The following is a 26,440-nucleotide window of genomic DNA, read 5'->3' on the forward strand; positions in this document are numbered from 1 at the left end:
TATGAAAGAAATATAGGTGTCTTTGTGGTTTTAAAGACAACTGTGAAATAAAATTGTTTCAATGCCTGGTATATTGGCTTTTATTTTTTTAAGTAGCTTCAACTGTATATAGTAGTCTGGGATTACAACTGGTCATTTGCCTAATTAAATTGCCTTATTTTAGTGATGGAGAAAATAATACCTCTTATCTATCATAGCCGTATAACAATTCTCCAGTGTATGGACAGGCTGCATGAGAATCCATGGAGATTTGGTTTAGAATACAAATTTCAGGCTGGGCCCAGTGGCTCACGCCTGTAATCCCAGCACTTTGGGAGGCCGAGACGGGCAGATCACGAGGTGAGGAGATCGAGACCATCCTGGCTAACACGGTGAAACCCCATCTCTACTAAAATACAAAATTAGCCGGGCGCGCTGGCGGGCACCTGTAGTCCCAGCTACATGGGAGGCTGAGGCAGGAGAATGGCGTGAACCTGGGAGGTGGAGCTTGCAGTGAGCCGAGATCGCACCACTGCACTCCAGCCTGGGCAACAGAGCGAGACTCCGTCTCAAAAAAAAAAAAATTTCAGGGTTCAACTGTGGTGATTTTAATTAAAACCTAAGAAACCACCACTTACTGATATAAGCATCAATTATCATATGAATGGTTTTCTTTCCAACCAACAGATGGCAGTAGTTGTAGCTCTGATCTGTGTAGGGAACTTCTGTAAAAACAACACATGGGAAATTTTAATCCTAAACCTTTTATCCTCTCCAGCCCCACTCCAGCATGATCTTTAGGCTGCCTTCTGTTATTCCCATGAGTGGTATACTCAGGTATTGCAGAACCATTTTTATCTTAGACCATGTAAAATGAAATTAGAGGAAATAATCTGATTTAAAAAAAAAACAAAACATAATCCTGGCTGGGCGCAGTGGCTTCATGCCTGTTTCCCAGCACTTTGGGAAGCCGAGGTGGGCGGATCACCTGAGGTCGGGAGTTCGAGACCAACCTGACCAACGTGGAGAAACCTCATCTGTACTAAAAATACAAAACAATTAGCTGGGTGTGCTGGCACATGCCTATAATCCTAGCTACTCAGGAGGCTTGGGCAGGAGAATCGCTTGAACCCAGGAGGCAGAGGTTGCAGTGAGCCGAGATCATACCATTGTACTCTAGCCTGGGCAACAAGAGTGAAACTCCATCTCAAAAAAAATTTTAATTTAATTTTAAAAAACCCATAATCCAAAATTTGGCTGTTGAAGTCTAGAGGAATTATTTTATTTTCTGAGATAATACATCTTTCTGAAGAGAAATTAATTTACAGATAGTAACCCATTTTAGACCTAATTCTAATTAGCTGCTACTGGCTTTGGGCAAGTTACTTAACTATTTTAAGGAAACCCTTTGGAGAATTATACTGAGGGTTAAAAGGGAGAATTTATATGATAACACCTTTTAAACTCTAAAATTCATACAATGTTAGTTTATTTTCCCCCCAACTTTCCCAAATCTTCAAAACCTTAGTAGGTTTAAATCTCCCTGATTTCTTAGAGAATGGTAAAAGTAGCTCTGGGAGTCCTATTAAGGGAAAGATGTCAGTTTCTCCAGCAGTAGCCTCAGGAATCTACCATGTAATCTTGGGAGTTAGACACAAGTACCATGTGGCTATTTGACCTACAGTGGAGTTGGCATCAAGCACATGTAACTTTCCACACACATACACACACACACACACACACACACACACACAATACTGAACTCAGGAACTCCCACCTGCCTCCACACTCAATGGGTATATAGTCTGGGGAGGGAGCATAAGCGGGAAATGTAATGATCTGCCTTTTGCTTAGGCAGGTCTCTCTTCCACATGCCTTCCATTGGGTGAGCCTCTGTCTTTGCTGAATGATTCTGTTGTTTAAAAATATTGTGGCTCACACTTGTAATCCCAGCACTTTGGGAGGCCGAGGAGGGTGGATCACCTGAGGTCAGGAATTCGAGACCGGCCTGGCCAACATGGCAAAACCCCGTCTCTACTAAAAATACAAAAATTAGCTGGGCATGGTAGCACACGCCTGTAGTCCCAGCTACTCGGGAGGCTGAGGCAGGAAAATTGCTTGAACTTGGGAGGCGGAGGTTGCAGTGAGCTGAGATAATGCCACTGCACTCCAGCCTGGTCAGGCGACACAGCGAGACTCTGTCTCAAAAAATAAAAACAAAGATTGTATATGTTTATCATTGTGGAACATGCACCTGTTCCACAAATGCAAACCACTAGCTGGCTTGTATTCAACTAAAATAAATAAATAAATAAATAAATAAATAAATAAATATCTGTATTGTATTTCGGGAGCAATTTAAGTAATTTTTTCAACATGATTTTAGTCTTATATACTGACTTTAGAACTTAAAGTCCTCCCACTCCAGTAATACTCAACCCCACTGTATATACAGTTCATTGTGATGCCCTTTCACGTTTAGTCTGTTGTACTCACATATTCCATTTAGTCTGCTGAATAATTACAAACAGTAAAATCCTAATGATGTTTTATAAAGTCTGTCACTTTGATACAAAGATACTCAATTCACCTGACATTTATTGAGCATGTATATGTGCAGCTCTGAAAAACTGGCATGGAATAAAAGGCAGTAGCTAGGTGCGTTGGCTCACGCCTATAATCCCAACACTTTGAGAGGCTGAGGTGGGAGGATTGCTTGAGTTCAGGAGTTCAAGACCAACCTGGGCAATATGGTGAGACCCCATCTCTACAAAAATTTTTAAAACTTAGCTGGGTGTGGTGGCACACACCTGTGGTCCCAGCTACTCAGGAGACTGAGGTAGGAGAATCACTTCAGCCCAGAGTCTGAGGCTGCAATGAGCTATGATCACACCGCTGTACTCTGGCCTGGGTGACAGAGTGAGACTCTTGTCTCAAAAAAATAAAAGTAATAAGTAGATGACAGGATTCAGGTACTAGTTCTAACTCAGTGTTTGGCCATTACATGATTTGGTGGGGCAAGTCCCTATTCTCTAGGCCTTGACTTTTTAGATATCACAATTTCTATGGTCCTTGATATAATGACAAGGTATTTGCTCTGCATTTATAATTTAAAAGGCATTCAAAATTATATGATTACATCTTAGAGTAAAAAAGCCCAAAACAAAATGTGTTTTACAACAGATCAGGAAGAGTTAATGAGGCTAATATTAAGGTCCTTATACCCATTCAAAAAGCTTTGTACTTAAGAATATGGAAAAATATATGCACTGCCAACAACAATTGTAGATTCAGATCTAACTAAAGTAATATGTAAAACACTACATTTTCTTGCCTTTTCATATTTAGTACTTAATGACTTGGGGTCATGAGAAACCTCAAAGTTATTCTGTAACACAATGAACCCCTGGGGCAAATGAAGTCTGTACGGTTTAAGTCCTACCCCATGATGGCCCTAAACTGAGCTTTCTTACTGTAAGTCTAGTTTTTATACCTCTTTTGCTGACAGATTGCCACTTTTTGGTAAGTTAAGTGGGCTTGGAAACCAGATAACTGCATTTGTAAAATTTCATGTTAAAAATGAATACACAGAAAAGGAACAAACTGTTGTACACACATCTTGGATTGATCTCAAGGGAATTACACTAAGTAAAGAAATCCAGTCTCAAAATATTATTGTATAATTCTATTTATATAACATTGAGATGATAAAAATCATAGAGAATTATTAGTGGTTGCCACAGGTTAGTGTGGGAGGTGGCTATGGCTATCAAAGGACAACATGACAGCATGAGAATCCTTGTGATGGAACTGTTCTGTGTCTCCACTGTGTTGGTGATCACATATCAGACATATAAGCATGATAAAATTGTCTACAAGTGAATATAAAAACGAGTACATGTAAAACTAGTGAAGTCTGAATAAGGTTGGGTGAATTATGTCTGTCAATTTCTTGAAATTGATATTGTACTATATGCAAGATGTTACCACTGGGAGAAACTGGGTAAAGAGTATATGGAAACTCTGTATTCATGTCACTCTACAATTAAGATTAAATGTTTTTTAAAAATGAGTGCACAGAATCAGAGGGGGCACTCTTAAAGTGCTGTCAACACATGGCTTTTGTAATACATTTTGGGTGCTCAAAGAATTTGTAGTTTGCTTGATGGTTCTAAAAAGAGAAATCTCAAAAGAGCTAGATCCTACATAAATGAGGTACTATTGGTGTTCCATCTTCTGAGATGAACCTGTTAATTAGGGCAGTTGCCGTCAGATCTCTTTTTATTCACAATATTTTGCTTAAGCTTTAAAATATTTTGTTATTATGGCCATAAAACCTTTTTGGAGGAAGAGGGAGGGGTAGGGGTGGGGCGTGCTATGGAACTTCAAATGGACAAAACCGAAAGTACTGTGGCTGATTGCAGCTGTAACAATTAGGTCTTTGGAGATACGTAAAATCCTTTATAACAGTGACTATCTTCCTTTATGCATAAAAATTTTTTCTAATCTACTGGGTGCTCAGGAAGGATCACGGAAAGAGGGCATTATTAAATAAAAAGAAAGTATACCAATGTGGCTTTGGATTTTCAAATAACTCGAGCCCTACCTGCAGAGAGGCAGATTCAAACTACAAGCGATGTTAAGAACTGAAATGGATTTTAATCTAGAGACCATTAATAAAATAACTGAATTAGTTTCCCAATAGTATTAGTTACTTTCCCAGTTTATTAGGGGTGAGCAAGAAAAGGATTCCTGGGTTTCCACTTTCCAGTCCAGAGCTGTTTTTCACAGGAATACAGCCCCGCAAAAGTTTCCCTCTCTCCAAGCACTTCCTCCCCTTGACTGTTCCTGGAAGAAGGAACGATTTCCAGTCAGAGTTTAAATGAGCATAGTGCTTAACTCAGCGCTTGGCTTTCAGGGAAAACTAGAAAATACGTGGTTTCCTTGCTCTGCGGCCTAATCCAACCCTGGACGAGAGAAGAGTAAGAAAATAGGATATACTTGCAGCGCGCAAGCGCTGCACAAAGAAGGCATGTCCTCTCTGAGTCGCCGTAGATGCTAGGTGGCTGTGGCTTTGGTCGTTAACCCACCCCCTTCCACGTCAGCCAAGGACTCTGGAGCCGCAGCCGCTGCTGCGGGTTGGAGCCGGAGTAGACGGATCCACGGCTGCCCCAAACCACTACCCCTCAGAGCCTGGTAGTTGGGCCACAAGCCCCCCAGTCCCGGAGGAGTGGTGGGTCGGGCAGAGTCGGAAGAACTGGCTCTCTAGCTGGAAGATGCGGAAAGGGATTGACTAGGCCGCTTGCGTCTGGGCCTGGCAGAGGGGACGGAGTGGGAGTAGGGGCGGGGGGCTAGGAAGCTCCGGGTCGGACGCTCCATCCCGCCCTCTGTATTGGTCAGGGGTCTTTCCCTCCCAAGACCCGGAGGCTTACCCTTTCCGGCCCAGGCCTGCTTTGCTGGGGGAAGGGGAGGAGGAAGCGGGTGGGGCGAGGTGGGGGTGCAGCGCGCTGATTAAGGGACCCGCGGACATGTAGTCGGAACCCACCAAGGACCGCGATAAAGCGCTTTGGGGTTTTGGCGGAGTATTCAGGCACAAGGTCTCCTAACTTGAGCATGCAGATTGTGTGTTGTGTTAAAAACTGTATGTTCCATAACATTGTAGGGTTTGGCTGGGGGACTGGCACTGTTCTGTGGGCCTTCCTTCGGCTGTACAGCATTCTCAAACACTGGACCGGCATGCGAAGGAGGGAGTGATAGATAATATACCTTATGCGGGAGCTGACAGTGTGGTTTTTACTAGAATTTATTTTTATGGGAACACGATATAGATTGACCTGTCCTTTCTAATACTTTAAAATGTCACTATAGATACTGGTTTGTGGTTTTTTGTTGTTGTTGTTTTTTTGGGGTGGGGGGGCGGTTTGTAATTTTTGTACTTGGTTTTTTTTTCTAGATTTTCTGGCATCCTTAAATCTTGTATCAAGGATTAATTATAATATAACCAGAAACCATGACGGCAGCTGAGAACGTGTGCTACACGTTAATTAACGTGCCAATGGATTCAGAACCACCATCTGAAATTAGCTTAAAAAATGATCTAGGTAAACTTTGATATTATTTTGAGAATGAAATGAAAAAAGAAAAGACGAAAATAAAAAACTCATATTTCATATTCCTTTATAATTAGAAATGCTTAATTTTTGTCTAAAGTGTTTCTAGGATCTCTTCAATAGACCTTCTATTAAAATGCAAACTTCTTTAAATATTGGTTGTTTGAAATAGAACATCTCAGTAAACCTAAAGAAATTTTAATAGTTTAGATATTCCTCAAAATGTCATAATTTTTGTGGAGTTCAATATATTATACTTAATGTAGCTGATATTCTCTAGGCAGCAGATTGAGGATGTGTATTGGAATATCTTTATTGTGCACTTAACTTCATGTTACTTAGCTTGTAAAACCAAAAGAACTTTGTTCTTTGGGTTACCCACCCAGACAATTAGATCAACACTGGAATAAACATGTATTTTCCAGAAAAGTTTAACTTTTCATTTTTTAAGCATTTTTGCAAACAAGAAAACAACTATATTTGTGAATTTTATTTTTTTAATGTTTAATTTTTGTGGGTATACAGTAGATGTATATATTTATGGGGTACATGAAATGCTTTGATACAGGCATGCAATGCATAATAATCACATCATGGAAAAATGGAGTATCCATCCCTTCAAGCATTTATCTTTTGTGTGACAAACCAGTTACACTTTTAGTTATTTTTAAATGTACAATTAAATTATTATTGACTGTAGTTACCCCGTGTGCTATCAAATATTGGGTCTAACTCATTTTTTCTTTTTTTTGTACTCACTAGCCATCTCCACTTTCCTCCCACTACCCTTCCCACCTCTGATAACCATCCTTTTACTCTATCTCCATGAGTTTGATTTTTAGCTTCCACAAATAAGTGAGAACATGTGAAGTTTGTCTTTCTGTGCCTGACTTATTTCACGTAACGTAATGACCTCCAGTACCATCCATGTTGTTGCAAATGGCAGGATCTCATTCTTTTTTATGGCTGAATAGTACTCCATTGTGTATATGTACCACATTTTCTTTATTGATTTATCTGTTGGTGGACACAGGTTGCTTTCAAGTTTTGACTGTTGTAAACAGTGCTGCAACAAACATAGGAGTGCAGATATCTCTTTGATGTACTCATTTCCTTTCTTTTGGATATATACCCAGCAGTCAGATTGCTGAATCCTATGGTAGCTCTGTTTTTAGTTTTTTGAGGACCCTCCAAACTGTTCTCCATAGTGGTTGTACTAGTTTACATTCCTACCAACAGTGTACAAGGGTTCCCTTTTCTCCACATCTTCACCAGCATTTGTTATTGCTTGTCTTTTGGATAAAAGCCATTTTAACTGGGGTGAGATGATATCTCATTGTAGTTTTGATGTGCATTTCTCTTATGATCAGTGACATTGAGCACCTTTTCATATGCCTATTTGCCATTTGTATGTGTTTCTGAAATGTCTGTTCAAATCTTTTGCCCATTTTTAAATCAGAATATGAGATTTTTTCCTATAGAGTTTTTTGAGCTCCTTACATATTCTGGTTGTTAATCCTTTATTAGATGGGTAGTCTGCACATATTTTCTCCCATTCTGTGGGTTGTCTCATCACGTATGTCGATTGTTTCCTTTGCTGTGTGAAAGCTTTTTAACTTGACATGATCCCGTTTGTCCGTTTTTGCTTTGGTTGCCTGTGCCTGTGGGGTATTACTGAAGACATTTTTGGCCAGACCAGTTACCTGGAGATTTTTCCCAATGTTTTCTCGTAGTAGTTTCATAGTTTAAAGTCTTAGATTTAAGCCTTTAATCCATTTTGATTTTATTTTTGTATAATTTAAGAGATAGGGGACAAGTTTCATTCTTCTGCATATAGTTTTCCAAGCACCACTATTGAAGGGACTGTCTTTTCCCCAATGTATGTTCTTGGCACCTTTGTCAAAATGAGTTCACTGTAGGTGTATGGATTTGTTTCTGGGTTCTCTATTATTTCCCATCGGTCTGTGTGTGTTTTTATGCCAGTACCATGCTGTTTTGGTTACTATAGCTATGTAGGATAACTTGATGTCAAATAATGTGATTCCTTCAGTTTTGTTCTTTTTGCTCAGGATAGCTTTAGCTGTTCTGGGTCTTTTGTGGTTCCATATAAATTTTAGGATTGTTTTTTCTAGTTCTATGAAGAATGTCATTGGTATTTTGATAGGAATTTTATTGAATCTAGATTGTTTTGGGTGGTATGGACATTTTAGCAATATTGATTCTTCTAATCCATGGTCATGGAAGATCTTTCCATTTGTTGATGTCCTCTTCAACTTCTTTCATCAGTATTTGTAGTTTTCATTGTAGAACTCTTTCATTTCTTTGGCTAAATTAATTCCTAGGTATCTAATTTTATGTGTGGGTATTGTAAATGGGATTAAATTGTTTTTTAAATTTCTTTTTCAGATTGTTCACTATTGGCATATAGAAATGCTACTTATTTTTGTATGTTGGTTTTGTGTCCTCAAACTTTACTGAATTTATCATATTTCTGAATTTTAAAAATGTATACTTTGTCTCCGCTTTGTGAGTGATTCTGTCAAGAAAAAAAAATTTATAATTAATACACTTTCCAAAGTTATGATTCTTGTTTAATTGAACTGCTAAAAATAAATATAACTTAAACTGATAAATATTGTTTAAACAGAGCAGAGTGAGAATTATGCTTCAAATATAGAAAGTGTCTTTTAGAAGATAGTTTGCAGTTTGAAAAGAAACTTAATGTTTTACTTGCCTAATCCCACTTCTTAATCAGCAGTAATGGAATACCTCCTGATTTTAGGTTTCTATAGAGGTCTATTTTTAGAGAGGGGAAAAGAAACCCACTTTTATGACATTTAAAATGATACCATTATATGCATAAGCCACATATATTTCCGTTTCCATATTCATGTGGGATACTTGAATGCAAAATAGTGAATACACTCATTAGTGTTTTTTCCCCCTCAAAATTTAAAATTTTTCATTATTAGATCCTCAGGATACTTAAGGTTATAGGTAGGAAGGTAAAGAACAAAATTTGCCCCTAGTTGGAACGATGCCCTAGTCTTAATTGAAGCTGCCTTAACTACCTTCCTCCAACCAATAAATAAATACGTACTCTGCAGTTTAATGTATGTTTTTGCCATTAAGAAGAGTTGAGACTGGGCACGGTGGCTCATGCCTGTTATCCCAGCACTTTGGGAAGCTGAGGCAGGTGGATCACTTGATGTCAGGATTTCGAGACCAGTGTGGCCAACATGGTGAAACCACATCTCTAGTAAAAATACAAAAAGTTTAAGTGGCTATTAAATGAAGAGTTCTGTGGGCCAGATGAGCCACCTCATCTGACCCTCAGAACTCTTCATTTAATAGTTGCTTAACTCTAATCATTATAAATTTATTTCTCATATTTAGGCCCAAATCTGGTTCCCGGTAACTACTACCCATTAGTTGTAGTTCTTTTTCTCATAATGGTCCTGAGATTATTGAAGACTTGTGATCACTCTTTCTTCTCCCCTTCCCAAGATAATTCATTTATTTTGATGATCTAAACAGTTGTAGTAGCAGTGTGCTACTACATACTTCTCTGCCTTTGAATTTTGCATCCAGAAGATTTTTAGTACTATAAATTCTTCAGTATGCAATGATAATGGTGTGAAATTATAGGTAGTTTTGCACAAAATACTTTATATTGCAGAGTTTTTAGGCTAAATAACAGTAAACTAGCATTTTATCTTAAATGTGTCATCCTTAATTCTAAATGATGACTACTAATCTAGAACATTTGAATTACCTCCCAGTTTTCCAGATGATAAGAAAGATTCTAAAGTTTTACAGCCTGTAGAACTATGATGAGATTTTAGAAATAATGCACTATTTTAGTTTTCCGCCTTTTTGAGTATGACGTTTCTCTTTCTAATGTTAAAAAAATTACATATTTATTCTCCCTTAATAGTAGTTTTAACTTTGCTAAAATGCACACAAATAGCTAAAAGCTGTTTTGAATTCAGAAGCAATTAATAGCATGTGTTTACATTTTGAAAAATAGCTATATGTGTTTTGAAGCACATGTTTACTTGGTATGACTGTAGATTCATGGAGTCTGCATTAACTCAGTTGGCTGGGAACCAGAAATCTAATCCAGTGCCTTCATATTGTATATGAAGAGTCTGATTTCCAGAGATAAATGACTTGAGCAAAGACAACTTGTTTGGTGGAGAACCAGGTGAAGAACGCTTGTCACTTGGGTTTATACTTTTATTACCATTGCTGATACTGAAGTAAGAAGATACATTTTATTTTGTTAATTGCTTTTAAATTTATGTGATGAGTTTTCTTTTGAAATAATTGTGCTTTTTTTTTTTTTTTAATTTGTGATTCAGAAAAGGAGATGTAAAGTCAAAGACTGAAGCATTGAAGAAAGTAATCATTATGATTCTGAATGGTGAAAAGCTTCCTGGACTTCTGATGACCATCATTCGTTTTGTGCTACCTCTTCAGGATCACACTATCAAGAAATTACTTCTGGTATTTTGGGAAATTGTTCCTAAAACAACTCCAGATGGGAGACTTTTACACGAGATGATCCTTGTATGTGATGCATATAGAAAGGTAAACCACATCTTAATTTTGTCTGAATATTGCTTTGAATTTAGATGTAAAATTGGTAGAATGGACTTTGTTTTAATTGTTAAAATTGAGTCTTTGATAAGATGTAAATTGTAGAGATTTGGAATTAAAGTTGTAAAGAGTTATTGTAAAAAGTTTTATTGTCACTCTTTTCAGACATTTTCTATACATTTTATGTGTATATATTAATTAAAAAACAGTGACACATATAAGACATTGATGAGATAGGTAAACATTGCTTCAGTCAACAAGAATATGATGGAAATTGTCTGGTAATCTAGGTCTTTTTTCTCAAATGTATATTTTTTCCATTGGAAAGTTTTGCATTAAAATTTTCTTTTGTAAAAGCTGAAACTCAGCATTTCATATTTTAATTTTATATCAGGATCTTCAGCATCCTAATGAATTTATTCGAGGATCTACTCTTCGTTTTCTTTGCAAATTGAAAGAAGCAGAATTGCTAGAACCTTTAATGCCAGCTATTCGTGCGTGTTTGGAGCATCGACACAGCTATGTTAGAAGAAATGCTGTTTTGGCCATCTATACCATCTATAGGTAAATAAAGATACTGCTTCAGCTTCATTTTGTGAAGACTGTTTAGTCTTTTAGACTAATGGTTCCAAAATGGTTGCTTGCAGACTGAATATAGCTTGGAGCTTTTTTTTTTTTTTTTTTGAGACGGAGTCTTGCTCTGTCGCTGGGGCTGGAGTGCAGTGGCCGGATCTCAGCTCACTGCAAGCTCCGCCTCCCAGGTTTACGCCATTCTTCTGCCTCAGCCTCCTGTGTAGGTGGGACTACAGGCGCTCACCACCTCGTCCAGCTAGTTTTTTGTATTTTTTAGTAGAGGCAGGGTTTCACCGTGTTAGCCAGGATGGTCTCAATCTCCTCACCTCGTGATCCGCCCGTCTCAGCCTCCCAAAGTACTGGGATTACAGGCTTGAGCCACCGCGCCCAGCCGGAGCTATGTTTTGTATGGCCAGCACTGTATATTTTATTATGAACATTGAAAAGTCGAAAGATCTGGCAGCGCTGGCCCTAGCTTCCACATAACAACATTCTGCTGAACTTGGATAACAATAACCCCCTTTAAATAAGTTATATACTTTACATTTTATGACAGTGCCTATCATTCTCAACCATATTACTCCAAGCCACTTTATATGTTCACTTGCTTAGCTTTTAACTTTGGACCTTGTTTTAGAATTCTTTTTGTGGAATGTCGGTCTTTTCATTTTACTGTCAGAAGCTTTGAGGAAGGAACTTTTTAAATGAGAAGGGCTACAGTTATAACTGATTCTAATTCTTAGAAAGCTGAAGATTTTGAAATTTTGTTTGTTTTTGTTTTGTTTTGAGATGGAGTATCACTCTTGTTGCCCAGGCTGGAGCACAGTGGCGCGATCTCAGCTCACAACAACCTCCACCTCCTGGGTTCAAGTGATTCTTCTGCTTCAGCCTCCCAAGTAGCTGGGATTACAGGCACCCACCACCATGCTCAGCCAATTTTTGTATTTTTAGTAGAGACAGGGTTTCACCATGTTGTCCAGGCTGGTCTCGAACTCCTGACCTCAAATGATCCACCCGCCCTGGCCTCCCAAAGTGCTGGGATTGTAGGCATGGGCTACCACACCTGGCTGAGATTTTGAATTTTTAAACCAATTCAAGGAATCAGTTAGATGAAGCTAGAATGCTCAGTTTTTACAGTCACAGGTATCAGTTCATTAAGCACTACAATGTAATGTTTATAAGCATCTTTGTACTTTAGTAGATTTGTTGGTTAAGATACAATTTCATAGTTATCTTACTATTAGATTTTACCCATTAAGGAAAGTGGTATTCTGGTTAATAATGTAGGTGAGCCAGGTGTGGCGGCTGATGCCTGTAATCCCAGCACTTTGGGAGGCCAAGGAGGGCCGATCATCTGAGGTTGGGAGTTCGAGACCAGCCTGACTAACATGGAAAACCCCCGTCTCTACTAAAAATACAAAATTAGCCGGGCATGGTGGCACATACCTTTAATCCCAGCTACTCGGGAGGCTGAGGCAGGAGAATTGCTCAAACCTGGGAGGCAGAGGTTGCGGTGAGCCAGGATCGCACCATTGCACTCTAGCCTGGGCAACAAGAGCAAAACTCCGTCTCAAAAATAGTATTAATAATGTAGGTGAGTTCCTTTAATGTTACCATACAGACTACACAAATTTCAGAATTTAAACTATAGTGCATATAGAAAAATTAGGCCATTTATAAGACTGTTGGAAATTTGAACAAATTTGTTCAAATTTGTGAGATATGATGATGAATAATTAGTTTTACAAGAGTCCTCGATTTTAGAGAAATCTACCAATATATTTACAGAAGAAAGGATGCATTGCCTGTTGCCTGTGATTTGCTTCAAAATAATAAGGCAAGAGGGAAATTTGGCAAGGATATAGATGAAACAAAACTAGCTATGAATTAATAATTGTTGAAGCAAGGTGATGCATTTTATTAAGCTAGTGTTCACTCTTCTGTGTACTAATATTTGTAAATTTCCAAAAGAAGAGTCAAGTCAGTAAGTAAATAGTGCACAACTAATAAAATCCAAGGTACTATTTTCTTCCTCTTAATGTAATTCTTAATATATTCATATGCTTAAAATGTATGCACAACAGTTATTAGAGACACTAGTTAACAGATGGCATGTTGAATAAATCAGCTTTTTCTGTATTGAACTAGAAAACGTATAATTTGAAAACTTAATAGATGAAGGTGTAACTTTGTGTTTCCTTCTCCCAGTTCTAATTGATTTGAAGTTTCAAAATGCAGGCCAGGCATGGTGGCTCATGTCTGTAATCCCAGCACTTTGGGAAGCTGAGGCGGGTGGATCACTTGAGGTCAGGAGTATGAGACAAGCCTGGCCAACATGGCAAAATGCCGTCTCTACTAAAAAAATACAAAAATTCGCCTGGCATGGTGGTGCGTGCCTGTAGTCTCAGATACTCAGGAGGCTGAGGCAGGAGAATCACTTGACCTGGGAGGTAGAGGTTGCACTGAGCTGAGATCACGCCACAGCACTCCAGCCTGGGCAAAAGAGCGAGACTCCGTCTCAACAAAAAAAAAAAGTTTTCTTTTTTTTTTTTTTTTTTTTGAGACGGAGTCTCGGCTCTGCGCCCAGCTGGAGTGCTGTGGCCCGGATCTCAGCTCACTGCAAGCTCGCCTCCCGCGCTTGCTTCTCTGCCTCAGCCTCGTCGAGTAGCTGGGACTGCAGGCGCCCGCCACCCTCGCCCGCTAATTTTTTTGTATTTTTTAGTAGAAGAGCGGGGTTTCACCGTCGTAGGCCAGGATGGTCTCAGATCTCCTGACCTCGTGATCCGGGCCCGTTCGGCCTCACCAACAAGTGCTGGATTCAGCAGGGCTTGAGGCCACTGCGGCCCGGCAACAGAGAGAAAAAGGTTTCTAAAAAGCACAATGAAATGGCTGGGCACGGTGGCTCACACCTGTAATCCCAGCACTTTGGGAGGCTAAGGTGGGCAAATCATGAGGTCAGGAGTTCAAGACCAGCCTGGCCAACATGGTGAAACCCCATCTCTAATAAAAATACAAAAAATTAGCTGGGCATAGTGGTGGGCACCGTATAATCCCAGCTACTCGGGAGGCTGAGGCAGGAGAATCGCTTGAACCCTGGAGGTGGAGGCAGCAGTGAGCTGAGATCGCACCACTGCACTCCAGCCCAGGCAACAGAGTAAGACTTTGTCTCAAAAAAAAAAAAAAGCAAAAGAATAATTTATGTTGTAAAGTTTGATTAAATTTAATTTTGGTATTGTCCAGAGAGTTATTAAAATAGTAAAGTAGGTTTTTATTAAATATGGATATCTGTTTTATTTAAAGAAATTTTGAACATCTTATACCTGATGCTCCTGAACTGATACATGATTTTCTGGTGAATGAGAAGGATGCAAGTTGCAAAAGGAATGCATTTATGATGCTAATTCATGCAGATCAGGTGAAGTACTTTTTAAAAAATACTTTCATTACTGTATTTAAGTGAGAATTAAAAGTATTACATAGGCTTAATCATGTTTTTAGTCAGTAATTTTGTTTCTAGTTCATGTGGTTTGTGTATTTTGATAATTTTAGGCTTGTAGAAAAATACATTTTTTTTAACCCTTCTCTAAAATATTGCATACATATACATTCTTTTTTTCAATTAAACATTGAAGAGGCATTTTAGAACAGCCACCTTACAGTTTTTTAAAATTGAAATTATTATGGCTGTGTTCTATTTTGGGGCTTTGATGACCTGTTCTTTCTTATGTTGGTATAGATCTAAAATTGTTTTGTAGAGAAAAATAGTAGCTTTGCATAGGTACATCCTTAGCCATGCCTGTGGAAATAGAGTGGCCTTCAGTGTAGATGTGTGTCCTTTTAGGTTCTTCAACTTTCATACGTGGGTGCCAACTCTGCATCCTGCTGTGCTGGTGGTTAAAGTATATGGATCTACTTTTGGTTAGCAATTACTCTGTACACCTTGATGCCATCTAATCTTGAAATTTTCTAGCCAGTATTTATCATCAAAATATGGGAAATAATATGCATGAAGACTGAAAAATATGGAGGCCTTCCATTCCTCTGAAATCTAGATACTGTTACTTTTTTCCCCCAGATCTTCCTTTAATGGATTGTCCCCTAATTATTTAAAATTGTGGTAACGTACACATAACAAAAATTATCACCTTAACCATTTTTAAGTGTTCCGTGATTTTAAATACATTTATAATGTAGTACCATCACTACCTTCCATCCTCATAACTTTTTTTATCTTGCAAAACTGAAACTCTGTACCCATCAAAAAAAAATCCTTATTACCACTTCCTCCCAGTCCCTGGCAACCACCATTCTACTTGCTGTCTCTGTGATTTTGACTACTCTAAGTAGTCCATATAAGTGGAATCATACAATATTTGTCCTTTTGTAACTGGCTTATTTTACTTAGCATAATGTCTTCAAGGTTCATTTATGTTGCAGTATGTGTTGGAATTTCTTTCGTTTTTAAGGCTAAGTAATACCCGATTGTAAATATATGCCACATTGGGTTTACCTGTTCATCCATTGGTGGACGCTTGGGTTGCTTCAACCTTTTGGCTATTAGGAATAATGCTATTGTGAACGTAGATGTAAACGTATCTGTTTGAGACTTTGCTTTCTGTTCTTTTGGGTATATACCCAGAAGTGGAATTACTGAATATACAGCACTTCTGTTTTTAATTTTTTTAGAAGCTGCCATACTGTTTTCCACAGCTGCTCTACCATTTTACATTCCACTGGTAGTGCACAGGGGTTCCAGCTTCTCCACATTCTTGCCAACACTTGTTACTATTTTTTTTTGATAGTAGCAATGTTAGTGGGCATGTGAAGCAGTATTCAATATTGTCATTTTATCTTCCTAAACAAGATTATGAGAAAGCTGTTTATATGAGCCACAGTGTTTTGTCCTCTTGTGTAATTGGTTTTACTGACCAATGCTTTTGGCATTATGCTGTTAACCTACATTAAGGGACATAATCAGAAATAGTTCAATAAAATTTATTGATACTTTTACTGGAGAGATGTTTTCAGTATTGTAGTTCTTTATATTACAGTGTCCAATATATGAGAACACATAGGAGATTTTTCTTTTAGGTCTCAGTAATAGGAATAACTACATACCTAAGCAGCTGGTTTTGATTGTATGGATACCCTGAATCCCATAACACGTAGTTTTTCCCTCTTTGGTTTAGCTGCTAGAAAATCAGACCCTAGGTTTGTGCCTCATTTCCAGAAAATATATTTAACTTTATGTCTTATATATGTTAACTTTATTCTTGATTTTTGTTCCCAGTTAATATCTCTTTGCCCTGATCTCCTCATTTGTTTTATATTGAGTTGTAATGTTTTTTAAGATGCATTAAATTCTTCTATTGAATGAGGTGGAGGACGATAAATATATTCTTATTTTTTTAGGATCGAGCTTTGGATTACTTAAGTACTTGTATTGATCAAGTTCAAACATTTGGAGACATTCTGCAGTTGGTTATTGTTGAACTGATTTATAAGGTAAGAATGATAATCTATGATGGGTAAAATAAACTCAGCAGTTTAAGACAGGGTTAAATAGTTTCTTTCTGGGATAATAATTGCTAGGATAATATATTTTAATAGTATAAATATTTTATAGCATATCCTAGTAAAGCCTTTTTTTCTTTTACTTTTGGTTTATTGTGTTTTCCAAGTAGAATACTTGCTTATATCCTTTCAAACTTCCGTAAAGATTCTGATAAAAATTCATGGCTTGAGCCAGTGTAGCTCACATAAATCATTGTGAACTTCCCAGTCACTGAATAGATTATGAATTAAGCTTTAGGATAAAATTCAAGATTTTCTTGAGCATGTATCAGACTACTAAAATCAAACAAAAAAGTCTTAAATACCTTTTATGTTCCCTGTTTGTAAAAGAGAATAGAAAAAATTTAAATGCATGAAATATGACATTGTAGGCCATTGACAGGAAATCTAAAACCAGCTAAGAATTTTGGATTTTTAAATGAAGTACTATATTGGCAATACTTTAATGTGATATATCCTTTGAAAGAGTTTATTACATCTTAATGTTCTGATAAAAGGTACAGTAAGATCCAACTTTGCTATTGATACCATTAGAGGCCAACAAAATGTAGGTCCAGATGACTTTATTAAATACAGTAGTATGGTCAAAACATCTGTAGTAGATACTACTAACTGATTATAGCTGTCGTTGCTTCTGGGGGAAGGGGCTCCTCTTAACACAAGGTACCAGTAGTTTGGAATGGAAGTTTAAAATGAAACCAAGACTGTAAATATACAGTTTTTGTTTTCGTTTTTTGTGTTTTTTGGTGGAGTCTCGCTCTGTTGCACAGCCTGGAGTGCAGTGGCGCGATCGTGGCTCTCTGTTGCCTCTACCTCCTGGGCTCAAGCGATTCTCCTGTCTCAGCCTCCTAAGTAGCTGGAATTACAGGTGCATGTCACCGTGCTGGGCTAATTTTTGTATTTTTAGTAGAGATGGGGTTTCACCATGTTGGCCAGGCTGGTCGCAAACCCCTGACTTCGTGATCTGCCCACTTCAGCCTCCCAAAGTGCTGGGATTACAGGCGTGAGCCACCATGCCCAGCCTATAGTTCTTTTTAATTCATGTGTATTAGGATGCCACTGAGGTTCTCAAAATTAGCAGTTCCCTGCTATCTAATGACTTGTTTAGTAGGGTCCATGTTTTAGTAAAAGGGAATAGCTTTTAAGTCATGTCCATGTAATAGAGATTTGACTATATATATTTTAGGAAAATCTAATATGAATACTGACTTCAAAAGAGAAAAAATAAGAGATATTTGCTATGCAAGTAAAGGTATCAGGATGCGTTTAGAATGGGATAGAAATTTGTAGTTTTCTCTCCAAAGTTAAATATAGTTTCAAATAATAAGTAGTAGTACTTGGGAAAATGTGTTATCTTTCTTGCTTGAAAAACTGGTATTTTCCTTTTATTAGCTATTGAGATTTATATCATCCGTCATGTTTCTCTTTGGCATCCAGAATAAAAATGTAGGACTAAATTTAATATCCTGTGACAGTACCCATATTAGTGTACTGGGTTAATGTGTCTTTACTTTTGTTACTTTACATTTTCTTTTTCTCTTTCACTTGTGTATAACATACACATGTTTTAAGCCATCAGAAAACCTGTTACGAAACAGTAAAAATATAAATTATGATGGGATGAATAAATGAATGCATAGCTATAAAAATTACTTTGTTCACACCATCCTATCTAGTAAAGCCATTTCTTATCTATGTTTTTGTTGGCCTCTTACTTCTTTCTGAAATTACCATTGTTGTGTCATAGTGTCTCATCCCATTTTGGCTGACATTTTCATATGTCCTCATAAGACTGTTCTTAGCTTTCATATTGAGAAAACTAGCATACCATAAGCTGACGTTCATGAAAAAACTCCATTTGAAAACAAGCGTTCTTGAAATCAATTGAAGTCTTAATGTTTTCTTTTCCAGGTCTGTCATGCTAATCCATCAGAAAGAGCTCGTTTTATTCGCTGCATCTATAACTTACTACAGTCATCCAGCCCTGCTGTAAAATATGAAGCTGCTGGGACATTAGTGACACTCTCTAGTGCACCAACTGCAATCAAGGTACTGTGTATTTCTTTTGAGGCCAGGTTAGGTGATTGATTTTCTGTCTTAGCACTCATGATTTAGTGACATTGCAGTTCACTGTGTGGTTACATGGCACAGAGAGAACAACTACAAATTTTGTAAAACTATTTGATGCCTTACATTGTTCATCCTTCCTTCTTCCTTCCTGCTTTCATACACATGTATATAGATACAGACAGAGAATGACAGTACAATTAACCTCTGACAACACAGGTTCAAACTGCGCAGGTCAACTTATACATGGACTTTTTTTCCACTTCTGCTACTCCTGAGACAGCAAGACCAATTCCTCTTCCTCCTCCTCCTCCTCCTCCTCCTCAGCCTATTCAGTGTAAAGAGTTTGGGAATGAAGACCTTTATGATGATCTACTTCCTCTTAATGAGTAGTAAATATTTTCCATACACTTTTCTTAACATTTTCTTTTTTCTAGCTTACTTGATTGTAAGAATATATAATACATTTAACATATGAAATGTTTATTTGTTTTTGTTTTGTTTTGTATGAGACAGGGTATTGCTTTGTCACCCAGGCTGGAGTGGGGCAATCTTGGCTCACTGCAACCTCCACCTCCTGGGTTTAAGCAATTCTCTTTCCTCAGCTTCCCGAGTAGCTGGGATTACAGGTGCCCACCACTATGCCCATCTTATTTTTTGTATTTTTAGTAGAGATGGAGTTTCACCATGTTGGCCAGGCTGATCTCGAACTCTAGACCTCAAGTGATCCGCCTACCCCAGCCTACCAAAATGCTGGGATTATAGGCGTGAGCCACTACGCCTGACCACAAAACATGTTTTAATCAACTGTGTTATTGGTAAGGCTTCTGGCCAACAGTAGGTTATTAGTAGTTAAGTTTTGGAGAGTCAAAAGTTATGTGTGTGGCTGGGCACAGAGGCTAACACCTAAAATCCCAGCACTTTGGGAGGCCAAGCTGGGAGGATTGCTTAAAACCAGGAGTTTGAGACCGGCCTGGGCAAGAGAGAGAGACCCTATCTGTTCAGAACATTTTTTTTTTTTTTAATTAGCTGGTGCTAGGTGTGGTGGTGCATGCCTGGAGACTTAGTACTTTGGGAGGCCAAGGTGGGATGATTGTTTGAGGCCAGGAGTTCGAGGTTGCAGTGAGCTATGGTGGTGCCACTGTACTCCAGCCTAGGCAACAGAGCAAGACAAAAAATAATATGAATTAGCTGGGCATGGTGGTGTGTGCTTATAGTCCCAGCTATTCTGAAGACTGAGGCATGAGGATAGCTTAAGCCCAGGAGTTCAAGACTGCAGTGAGCTGTGATTACTCCAGCCTAGGTGAAAGAGTGAGACCCTGTCTCTAAGGAAATAAAAATTAAAAGAAAAATGTTACATGTAGATTTTAAGTTTTAGTGAGTGTTTTCAATAATAGAGTATTACCTTTCTCCCTTTCTCTAATTTAGTCTATCAAGACTACATCAGCAACCCCTAATCTATTCAGAGAATGAGCTGTTCTAAAAGCCAAATTGTTTAAATTAGAGAATTTACTGCTTTACCCTCCAAAACTTGAAATTTTTTTTTATTTTTTGTTTTGAAATAATTTTAAACTTACAGAAATATTGCGAACATAGTACAAAGTTCTTTTTTTTTTTGGTTTTTTTGTTTGTGTTTGAGATGGAGTCTCACTCTGTTGCTCAGGCTAAAGTGTAGGGGCATGATCTTGGCTCACTGCAACCTCCGCCTCCCAGGTTCAAGTGGTTCTCCTGCCTCAGCCTCCTGAGTAGCTGGGACTACAGGCGCACGCCACCACACCCAGCTAATTTTTGTATTTTCAGTAGAGACAGGGTTTCACCATGTTGGCCACAATGGTCTTGATCTCCTGACCTTGTGATCCACCCACCTCGACCTCCCAAAGTGCTGGGATTATAGGCGTGAGCCACCACACCCGACCAGGACATAGTTCTTATATATTCTTCACCAAACCTTTCTCATATGTTCACATCTTCTATAATCATTGTATAATTGTTAAAACTACAGAATTAACATTAGAACAGTATTATTAACCAAACTACAGGCTTTATTTATATTTCATCAGTTTTCCCACTAATGTCCGTTTTGTGTTCAGGATCTAATCTAGGATCTCATATTGCATTTAGTGGTCATATCATAGTTTCCTCCAGTCTGTGCTAGTTCTTAGTCATTTATTATTTTTCGTGACCTTGACGCATTTGAAGAAGACTGACTGGTTTGTTTGTAAAATATCCCTCAACTTGGGTTTGTCTGTTTTCTCAGATTGAGGTTGTACATTTTTGGAAAGAATATCATAGAAGTGATGTGTCCTTCTCAGTGTATCTTATCAAGGAGTACATAATTTCTATATATCTTATTACTGATGATGTTAACCTTGATCAGTGAAGGTGCTGTCTGCCAGATCTTCCAGTTTTATGATTTCTAGTATAATCAGTAAATGTTGTAGGGGGGAGATACTTTGAAACTATGCAAATACACTGTTGTTCCTCAAATTCACACCTACTTATTTCAGCATCCATCAGTGGATTTTCTTACAACATTATTGCTATGATATTCTAATGGTGGTTTTCTGTTTCTCTCATTCAATATTTATTAATGAAATTCTTGTGCAAGGAAGGGCTGTTCTTTCTCTTCCCTCCCTCCCTTCTTTTCCTTCCTTCTTTCTTTATATCAGTATGGATATTTTATTCTATCATTCTAAAATACACATTTTTTGTCTTAATAATTATTATAAATACTAAAATATTTTAACAACTCTGGGTGATCTTTATATTCTTGTTGTTTCTGTACTGCAATGCAGGTGAGTTAGACTTTGCCTCTAAACTGAAATATGCTTAATAGATGTACTTCTTGGGATTCTTTTCCTGCTTTTTTCTGGCTTGTTCCTTAGTTTCAATCCTTGATTTTTGGCTGTTAGTATTTCTACCTGTAGCAGCTTTTTTTCATCCTTTTAATTTGTAATGCCTCTAATCTTCTATAAGTTTGAAAAATAACAAGGGACTAGAGGAACCCATTCCTCAGAACAAAATGTATAATATATAAACTCTAGTACAGGGATTAATTAATGAGTGTATTGTGCCTTCATGGGAGTGTGTGTGTGTATATGCGCGCGTGCGCACACTCACGCGCATGCTTATTTTCAGATTTTATGTTTATGATAGATGAATAACTTCTTAAAATGTATTTCTTTTTTTATATAGGCCGCTGCTCAGTGTTACATTGATTTAATTATTAAGGAGAGCGACAACAATGTAAAACTCATAGTTTTGGATCGCTTGATAGAATTAAAAGAGCATCCTGCTCATGAACGAGTATTACAGGTAAGTGTTATCTGAAAGAGAGAGATCCTAAATGAAATATTTTTCAAATTTAGGTCATTCTAAAGCTTTGCCCATCTTGGTTAACCTAAATGCTTGAAAACTGAGCGGTTTATATTTTGATCAGCTAAAGTGTTATTGAGTCATCATAGACTTTTGGGGTATTATCTTTACCATAAAAAAAAAATTTGTCAAATGGCTGGGCATGGTGGCTCATGCCTGTAATCCCAGCACTTTGGGAGGCAGAGGTGGGCAGATCATCTGAGGTCAGGAGTTTGAGACCAGCCTGGCCAACATGATAAAACCCAGTCTGTACTAAAAATACAAAAATTAGCTGGGCGTGGTAAAGTGCACCTGTGATCCCAACTACTTGGGAGGCTGAGGGCAGGAGAATCACTTGAACCCAGGAGGCAGAGGTTGTAGTGAGCTGAGATTGCGCCACTGCACTCCAGCCTGGGCAACAGAGTGAGACTCTGTCTCAAAAAAAAAATTTTTTTTCTAAAATAACTCGATATTATCTTTTTTATCTTTTTGGTTTGTACTGTATTGACTATTCTTAGAGAGAGTGACATACTCATTTTAATTTGAATATAATTTACATTTCATGGAAAATTCTTATACCAATTGATTGAGAATAAAAGTTGATCTGATTCTAGAAAATTATCACCATATTTGTTTAATCCATGAGAATAATAATGGTTATAAAAATAAAACCCCATGACAGGTAAATGCAGTCTGATCTTGGATCAGAACAACAGCAACAACAAATTTCTATGAAGGACATTATTGGGACAGATTGAGAAATATGAATATGGTGTGTATATTAGTTAATAGTATTGATCAATGTTAAATTCTCTGGTAATTATAATGTGGTTATATAAGAAATTATCCTTACCCTTGAGAGAGATACACTAAAATGATTAGCAGTAAAGAGCAAATGTGGGCCGGGTGCAGCGGCTCATGCCTATGATCGCAACACTTTGGGAGGCTGAGGTGGGTGGATCACCTGAGGTCAGGAGTTCGAGACCACTCTGACCAATATGGTGAAACCCTGTATCCATTAAAAAATACAAAAATTAGCCGGATGTGGTGGTGTGCGACTGTAGTCCCAGCTACTCGGGAGGCTGAGACAGGAGAATTGCTTGAACCCAGGAGGCAGAGGTTGCAGTGAGCCAAGATCTTGCCACTACACTCCAGCCTGGGCGACAGAGCGAAACTCCGTCTCAAAAAAAAAAAAAGAGCAAATGTGGGAAGATAGTAACTGGTGAATGTAGGTGAAGGATATACGGGAGTTCACTCTTAGAACTTTTTTATCAGTTTCGAATTGTTTTTAAGTATGCATCTTTTAAATGTTACATTTTCCTATAGGGTCAAATAATATTATCACACTTAACGAAACTGTTAATAATTTATTAATGTTATCTAATACCAAGTCTATATGTAGATTTTCCCAGTTGTCCCAAAAGCCCTTTTTGTTTAGTTTGCCCATTTTGTAACCATGCATCATATCTGGTGGTTATGCCCTTTCAGTCTCTTAATTTTGGACAGTATCTTTTTTTAATGACACTGATTTGTTGAAGAGACCAGACCAGTAATACTATAAAATGCCCCTCTTTCTGGATGTGTATGGCTACTTTCTTATGTTGTTTAGCTTGTTCTTTTGACTTCTGTTACTTTCTATAAACTAAGTTGGAGCTTGAGCTTTAGCTTGACAGAGTCGGAGTAAACATTGTCAGTTTGAATGTGTCATGTGCTATTACTTCATACTGCAGTGTATCAGGAGACCCAAAATATCTAGTTCTTCCACCACTAGTGGTTTTGTTGTTGATTAAAGAATTAAAGTGATGATAGATAAACCCCACCATTCTGTAGTAAATATACTTTTCTTGTGACCAGAAAGATTGGTGTTAATTCTTGATTTTTTCTTCTTTTTTAGGATCTGGTTATGGATATCCTAAGAGTATTGAGCACACCAGACTTAGAAGTACGAAAGAAAACTCTGCAGTTAGCACTGGATCTTGTCTCTTCTAGGAATGTTGAAGAGGTAAAACGAAACTCTGACAGCACTTTGTAGCTATCAGGCCCAAATGTGATGTAACTCTCACTTATTTTTACTTCGTTCTATAGCTGGTTATTGTCCTGAAGAAGGAAGTGATAAAAACTAATAATGTGTCTGAGCATGAAGATACTGACAAATACAGACAACTCCTAGTGCGAACATTGCATTCCTGTTCTGTCCGATTTCCAGATATGGCTGCAAATGTTATTCCTGTGGTATGTAATTCTGATCACTTTAATTTTGCAATTCTCTAAAAGAATTTTTTTAAAAAGCTAGTTATTTGACAGCCAAACTCCAGAAATCTCAACTGCCTGGGACCATTAAATCTCATGGTGAGAAGTGATCTTTATGTCTACCTCTACCTTTAAGCTCAGAAGGGTGAGGACTGTGACTTCTTTCACTTATATATTCATCAAAAAAACAAAAACAGTGACCAAAAAAATAGCTTTGCATATTATTTTAATTGATGATATAGTTACCTAAAGTAAAATTATGCTGTGTGTATGTATTATTCAGTAAGGCAAATAGGTACTTATTTTAAATAGCTTTAGCTCTTAAAGGAATCAGTTATAGGAAAAATTAACATACCTAGAATATTTTGCTTTCTTTTTTATTTTTTATTTATTTTTTTATTATTATACTTTAAGTTCTAGGGTACATGTGCATAACGTGCAGGTTTGTTACATATGTATACTTGTGCCGTGTTGGTGTGCTGCACCCATCAACTCGTCAGCACCCATCAATTCGTCATTTATATCAGGTATAACTTCCGATGCAATCCCTCCCCCCGAATATTTTGCTTTCTGTCACTATCAGATAAGTGAGATATGTTATTATAATTTGATTTTTGCCTCTGAGCTCTTGAGTTCTTTCTAAAATGATTCTACTTTTAGTTACAATTTAGGAGGATGAAATTAATTTATTTTGAGTTTTGGATCTCTGGCTTATCTTTAATCATAAAACAGAAAAGCCATTGTGACTTTCTTTACGTAATAGCACTTGTCTCTCAATTTACATTTTGTTGTGTATTTGAAAATTATTAAGAATTACAAGAGTCAGGCTTGGCGGTTCATATCTATAATTCGAGCACTTTGGGAGGGCTAGGCAAGAGGATTACTTGAGGCCAGGAGTTCAAGACCAGTCGATGCAATATAGGGAGACCCTGTCTCTACAAAAAAATTAATATTAGCTAGGCGTAGTGTCATGCCTGAAGTCCTAGCTGCTGGGGAGGCTGAAGTTGCCGGAGGATCACTTGAGCCCAGGAGTTCAAGGCTGCAGTGAGCTATGATTGTGCCACTATACTCTAGCCTGGGCAGCAGAGCAAGACCCTGTCTCTTAGAAAACAACCAAAAAATTACATTCTTTATAAATTTATGGATTTATTTATTGTCCTAGATAATTTTTCTTTTGGAAAATTGTTCTATTTTCCCTTTTTTTTTTTCTTTTAGTTAATGGAATTTCTCAGTGACAATAATGAAGCAGCAGCTGCTGATGTTTTGGAGTTTGTTCGTGAAGCCATTCAGCGCTTTGATAACCTGAGAATGCTTATTGTTGAGAAGATGCTTGAAGTCTTTCATGCTATTAAATCTGTCAAGTATGTTTAAAATACATTTAAATGTGAGGTCAAGTAAGCATTGTATCGGTTTTATCTTTAAAGGTTCAGTGGATAGAAAATAGAATGGAGAGGACAATCAAGCCAAAATAAGACAAGTGTAACAACAAGCATCATGCTTCCTTTACTCTCAGTTAATCCACAATATATGGCCAAAAAATAATTTTTTTAGGAGTGATTTAGCTCAGTGTCTCTATTCTGATTTTCTCTAAAACATTTTGAATCTTAAAGTAACTAAAGAGCGTATTTCTAAATGTCATCGCTTTTTGGCTATTACTATTATTTGTATCTTCCTTTCACATTTAATGAAGAGAAAGATTGAAAATGCAACCTAAATCTGTCTTTTCCTTCAGAGAGCCTTTGCTAATGAGAAAGGACTGTTGCATCAAATTTTATTTCATTTAAAGCATCTGATAGATAGTCTATAACAGACTTAAGTATGTCTAAGGAAGGAAGGAAGGGACAAGTACGAAATTGTTTTTATGATATGAAAATATATTAATATTTATGGAAGTGAACAGAGCAGGATTTGCTTCTTTTGTGAAAAAAAAA

General features: G+C 37.5%; 1 protein-coding gene across 1 annotated transcript in view; it reads left to right on the forward strand.

Annotated features, from left to right (window-relative positions):
- The first annotated feature begins 5,054 nt into the window (after positions 1-5,054).
- COPB1 (coat protein complex I subunit beta 1) overlaps positions 5,055-26,440 on the forward strand; it is a 48,645-nt gene continuing 27,259 nt past the window's right edge. Inside the window, exons 1-13 of the mRNA XM_017881536.1 lie at positions 5,055-5,212; positions 5,933-6,080; positions 8,737-8,771; positions 10,248-10,351; positions 10,454-10,682; positions 11,086-11,255; positions 14,565-14,679; positions 16,677-16,769; positions 18,750-18,887; positions 22,101-22,220; positions 24,154-24,261; positions 24,345-24,491; positions 25,725-25,870. Coding sequence (XP_017737025.1) covers positions 5,990-6,080; positions 8,737-8,771; positions 10,248-10,351; positions 10,454-10,682; positions 11,086-11,255; positions 14,565-14,679; positions 16,677-16,769; positions 18,750-18,887; positions 22,101-22,220; positions 24,154-24,261; positions 24,345-24,491; positions 25,725-25,870 — 1,496 coding nt within the window. The 5' untranslated portion in view covers positions 5,055-5,212; positions 5,933-5,989. The remainder of the gene's footprint in view (positions 5,213-5,932; positions 6,081-8,736; positions 8,772-10,247; positions 10,352-10,453; positions 10,683-11,085; positions 11,256-14,564; positions 14,680-16,676; positions 16,770-18,749; positions 18,888-22,100; positions 22,221-24,153; positions 24,262-24,344; positions 24,492-25,724; positions 25,871-26,440) is intronic.

Source organism: Rhinopithecus bieti, unplaced genomic scaffold (assembly GCF_001698545.2).
Source record: "Rhinopithecus bieti isolate Rb0 unplaced genomic scaffold, ASM169854v2 scaffold_11944, whole genome shotgun sequence".
Classification (NCBI taxonomy): domain Eukaryota; kingdom Metazoa; phylum Chordata; class Mammalia; order Primates; family Cercopithecidae; genus Rhinopithecus; species Rhinopithecus bieti.